We start from the raw sequence: 5,017 nt of genomic DNA on the forward strand, positions 1-5,017 counted from the left end.
AACGGAAGAGGAAATGTGAGGTGAAATTATTGGCGCCACCACTACCACCAGCCCGGCGGCGTCAAAGGTAAGGAAGACCCACCAGACATGAAACACGAAATGCAGATTGAAAAGCAGCGGCTCCAAAGATGGCCGTGTTTTCACTCTTGGCGATCTTTGAAGGAGCGGCCGGCGGTGGTGGCGAAATTCCATCCAGAAAAGCAAGTTCGACAGGGTCTATGTACACATCGGCTACTGAAAGACAAGTCACAAGCCATGCGATGGTGCGGTCCAGCGCTCCTAGACCTAGAGAATGTACACCCGGGGACGATGCTGCAGGCGACGATGACGATCCTCCTCCTTGTTCATCTTCTTCCTCTTCCCGAGATGCTTGTCTTATTGATGCCGGAGCTGGGACAGCCATGGCTGGCTTTGCCTTGCTTCAGCTCAACGCGGTATCTATGTCCGCAGACGAGGATGAGGAGGGGGGAGCGCCCTGCGACTGGTCGGAGACGTTGGCGAGGGCCTGGATCAGCCGCACGATGTCGGCGGGGTCGTCCAGGTAGTACTTGGCCTTGCTGGGCTTGCGCCCGACCGTGCAGGCGAAGACGGTCGCCTCAGGGCTCAGGCACGGCCCGTCCACCGCCGTGGTGATCACCTCGAACATGTCCTCGTCCGACCGGTCGTCCCCGATGCAGAGGACGAAGTCGGGCAGGGCGCCCCTCTCCTGCATCGCCGACAGCAGCCGCTTCGCCACCAGGCCCTTGTTCACGCCCTGCAATGCAAGATCAGTGTTTCAGTACGCAGGTGCAAAGGTGCAGTGACAGTGTGACAAACACTAACTAGCAAGGAAAACAAAGATGCTGTTCTGTGTCAGCTGACTCACCTGCGGCTTCACCTCGACATGGTTCACGTCTGCTTTGACCGAGACTGGCTCGTTCGAAAGGACGCTCTCCAGGTGGTCATGGAGCTCCTTGGCTTGGCACGACCCAAAATCAGGGTCGGCGTCCTCGTAGCACCAAACGATCGCGGTCTCCTTGTCCTCGATGGTTGACCCGTCGGTTGTCTCCGTGTAGGTTCTCATCACAGGCTCCACAATCTGCTTCCAGCTAGAGTCGGGTGCAGGAGCGCACGTCTCCCACTCTGCATCTCCTCTCATCCTACAGCAAAAACACACACATTACTTAGATGTTCAGCACACAAAATTCACAGCATTTTTTCATGATGAAACTAGAATGCGTTTCATTGCTTCACAGTTCTCAGAAAAAGAACAATTGGGATTTTACCTGAGGAAGTAGCCATGCTCAGCAGCCAGCCCAAGGTTCTCACATGGCGAGAACCATTCGCTTAAGGTCGCCCGAGTCTTCGTGCTGGCGAGCAGGACCATGTTGTTCTTGTCGCGGCAGAGGCTGTTCAGCATGTCTATTGTTTTGGAGCTCGGGTTCTTGCCGAACGACGTCTGAGGCATCAGCGTGCCATCATAGTCCAGGAGAATGGCGCGCGTGGTCGTCCTCCGGTAGGCCGAGACAAGCTGCTCAACCGCGAGCTTCTTGAAGCTCGTATCAAGGGCCACAACCCTGAACCTGAGCCCAAACCCTATGCCCCAGCAGCGCCTCTTGTTATGATCCTGGCAGGTCCTCTCCAGATCCTGTAGGAAGCTGTTTGCCCAGTATCCAACATCATGCGTGCTCACAAATTTGTGATGCTTCTCATGTCTCAGCACCTTCTCGCCTTCAGGTATCTCCAGGGCAGAGTCCATAGCGTCAGCCACTGAATCAATGTTCCAAGGGTTCACCCGGATGGCGCCGCTGAGGGAGGGTGAGCAGCCGATGAACTCCGACACAACAAGCATGCTCTTCTTCCTGGTGGAAGGGCTGAGGCCCAGGATCCTGTCAATGTTCTCGTTCCCTTGCCTCGCGATTATGTATTCGTACGGTATGAGGTTCATGCCATCCCTCACCGCTGTCACCAGGCAGCACTCGGCTACGACATAGTACGCCATCCTCTCGTAGAACTGCAGCGGCCTGTCGATCAGTATAACTGGCTCGTAATCTGGCTGCCCGAACGCGTCGTTGATGCGCTTCACCATCGCATAGCTCTCATCCTGCACCTCCTGCACATCCTTCCCCCGCCCCCTCGCCGGATTGGCGATCTGGACCAGCACCACTTTTCCCCGCCACTCCGGATGCTGTATCAAGAGCTGCTCAAACGCCAGAAGCTTCAAGCTGATACCTTTGAAGATGTCCATATCATCCACGCCGAGCATGAGGATCCGGTCCCGATAGCAGAACTGCTTGAGAAGCTCGGCAACCTTGACCCCGGTCTCCGGGAGGTTGAGCACCGACTGCAGCTGCACCAGATGCACTCCCACCGGCAATATCTTGATGGTAACAGTCCGGCCGTAGTACTCCAGCGCAATGTATCCCCTCTGCGACTCGTATTTGAGGCCGAGCATCCTGCTGCAGCAGGACAGGAAATGCCTTGCGTAGTCGAAGGTGTGGAACCCGATCAAGTCGGCGTTGAGCAACGCCCGGAGCAGCTCCTCGCGGACCGGCAGCGTCTTGTAGATCTCCGAGGACGGGAAGGGGCTGTGGAGGAAGAAGCCGAGCCTGACCCGGTTGAAGCGCTTGCGGAGGAAGGTGGGCAGCACCATGAGGTGGTAGTCGTGCACCCACACGAAGTCCTCGTCCGGGTTGATGACCTCGAGGATCTTGTCGGCGAAGATCTTGTTGGCGGAGACGTAGGCCTGCCAGAGCGCGCGGTCGAAGCGGCCGCCGAGGTCCGGCGACAGGGGGAGCATGTAATGGAACAGTGGCCAGAGCTGCTGCTTGCAGAAGCCGTGGTAGAAGCGGGAGCGCAGGTCGGGCGGCAGGAAGGTGGGCACGCAGCGGAAGCCCTCGAAGAGGTCGTGCGCCACCCTGTCCTGGTCGGCGGGCGGGACGTCGTCGCGGAGGCCGCCCACGTAGACGAAGTCCATGTCGGCGCGGCCGTGGTGCGCGCGCAGGCTCTCCTTGAGCTGCCGCAGCAGGCTGTCCTCGTCCCACGAGAACTCCCAGCCGCCGCCCGCCAGGTGGGTGGCGCGCACGGGCAGCTGGTTCGCCACGATGATGGTGCGCTCCCTCGGCGCGTGCGGGGAGTGGTCGGACGCGGCCGAGGCGGCGTCGTCGTCGGAGCAGTCGAGGTCCGGCACAATGCCGGACGCCGTCACCACGCGGGGTAACCGGCGCCGGCCGAGCGACGGCAGCGACGAGGGCTCCTCGGCGCTGCCGCTGCCGGAGGCGAGCTCCACGAGGTCGGAGTAGGATCTCGACGCCATGCCGTCCACCGTCAGAGCAAGATCCTCTTCCCCACCAGATGTGTGATCCTCCACTGACAGAGTCCGTCACACACCAGCAGCCTCTCACCGAAAAACTGGAAAGACTTTGCAGAGAGCTAGCTAGGAAGCAGAGGAAGCGAGCAAGAATGGGCGGGCAGAGAGGAAAAGGATCTGCCGAGTCCAAGGCGAAGAAGAAGAAGAAATCGTGGGGAGATTTAGGCGAGGCAAAGAATCGAATCGCGCAAAGGAAGTGTCCAGAAACACAGAAACAAATCCCCGCTTTCCGAAAAGGAGCGGCAGCTTTCGGTCAAAGAGAAGTCGGCGGCAACAACAACAAGAGCATCTCAGCTCAGGTGCTGCTCCTCCCGCCGCTTATACCGCCGCTATGTCGACAGGTCGCCGCCGGGGGGCAAGAGAAGAAGAAGGCAGCCATGTCTTGGACCAGCATTAGCAGCAAGAAAAGCTCGAAAGATAAAACAGATATCTTCTTCTTCTTCCGAAAGAAGAACTCGGCGGGGGAGTGAGCGAGTGCAGGTAGCAGCGAGCAGTGGGCAGAGGAGGAGGTGGGGGATGGATCCTCGGTTGGCGCGCGCGCGGCGGTGGCTCTTGAGGATGGCAAGGGCTGGAGCTTCGGGGCGCGGATCTAATGGCTATATAGTAATGGAGGAGGAAACCAGCTCGGCAGGCCGCTGCTTTTCTTTTCTCCCCGCTTCCGAGCTGGCGGGCGGGCGAGCGGCGAGCGGAGCAGAGCAGAGCGGTGAGCTTGCAATGGCAGGACGCGGCCTCCGCCCCGACACACACATGGACTATAATACTCGGAGTTTTACGGCAAACACCCTGGACAAATTCGTCGTTTCCGGGGCTCTGCCGCCCTAAGCGCATGCCACCTAACAAGCGCCAAGATATTCAAGATAAACCTGGTGACGGAAAAATTAGTATATTGTTTGTTTGGTTCGGCTTTGGTGACGCCAATGGATCAGCGTTATCCAGTTGCTAGTTTGAACTGTACACACTACTATCTCCTCTGTCTCTCCCATGCTGCAAAAAGAAGACATTTTTTTCCGAGCCTAAAGTGGAGTACTTTTGCATAATTGTTTTATTGCCTCGTTTTAAATTATAAAATATTGCAATTGCAATGTGGATTACATATGAGCTGAAATAATTAAACAAATACACTGAAATATGTTTAGATAGACACAATTCAAATAAAACTACAATGCATTTTATAACTCAAAACGAAATGATTTGATGGGCAGAGATTTGGTGCACATAAAAAGGAAAAGGATTTGAAACCCGCTCCCGTCGCCCCTCCCCGAGGGCGACCGGGGCGCCCCAGCCCACACCAGTCGCCTCCCCTCCCCTCCTCCCTTCCCCCGTGGTCGCCACCAACGGGAGCCGCCGGGCAAAGCCCAGACGGTGCCGACGGCGGCGCTCTTCCTCTCTCTCTCTCTCTCTCTCTCTCTCTCTCTCTCTCTCTCTCTCTCTCTCTCTCCCTCTCTCTCTCTCTCTCTCTCTCTCTCTCTCTCTCTCTCTCTCTCTCTCTCGTGGGTCGGATTCCGTCGGGGCTGTTTCGATCTATGGCGAGGGAAGGCTTCAGCTCTGGCTCCGAATCTGGGCCTACAAGCCTAGGTTTGGGCCTGGAGGGGCCGGCCGCCCCCACAACTCTGCCCGTTCCCTTCGTGGCATCTGTGCCGTCCGGCCTGGACGTGCGGCTGCCGCGGA

General features: G+C 57.7%; 1 protein-coding gene across 1 annotated transcript; it reads right to left on the minus strand.

Annotated features, from left to right (window-relative positions):
* Positions 1 to 88: 88 nt before the first annotated feature.
* On the minus strand, positions 89 to 3,661 carry LOC124652069 (alpha,alpha-trehalose-phosphate synthase [UDP-forming] 6-like). Its single transcript, XM_047191087.1, has 3 exons — positions 1,266 to 3,661; positions 866 to 1,139; positions 89 to 754 (listed from the first exon to the last, which is right to left on the minus strand). Exons 1-3 carry the CDS (start codon positions 3,293 to 3,295, stop codon positions 422 to 424), a joined length of 2,637 nt encoding a protein of 878 aa, XP_047047043.1. The 5' UTR covers positions 3,296 to 3,661; the 3' UTR covers positions 89 to 421.
* Positions 3,662 to 5,017: the final 1,356 nt, after the last annotated feature.

The sequence above is a fragment of the Lolium rigidum genome, chromosome 5, assembly GCF_022539505.1.
Source record: "Lolium rigidum isolate FL_2022 chromosome 5, APGP_CSIRO_Lrig_0.1, whole genome shotgun sequence".
Lineage (NCBI taxonomy): Eukaryota > Viridiplantae > Streptophyta > Magnoliopsida > Poales > Poaceae > Lolium > Lolium rigidum.

Coding starts and splice junctions, on each gene's coding strand:
- LOC124652069 (XM_047191087.1), bottom strand. CDS start 3,295: ATGGCGTCGAGATCCTACTCCGACCTCGTGGAGCTCGCCTCCGGCAGC. Junction 1,140..1,265: donor GAGCATGGCTACTTCCTCAG/GTAAAATCCCAA, acceptor TTTTTGCTGTAG/GATGAGAGGAGATGCAGAGT. Junction 755..865: donor ATGTCGAGGTGAAGCCGCAG/GTGAGTCAGCTG, acceptor CTTGCATTGCAG/GGCGTGAACAAGGGCCTGGT.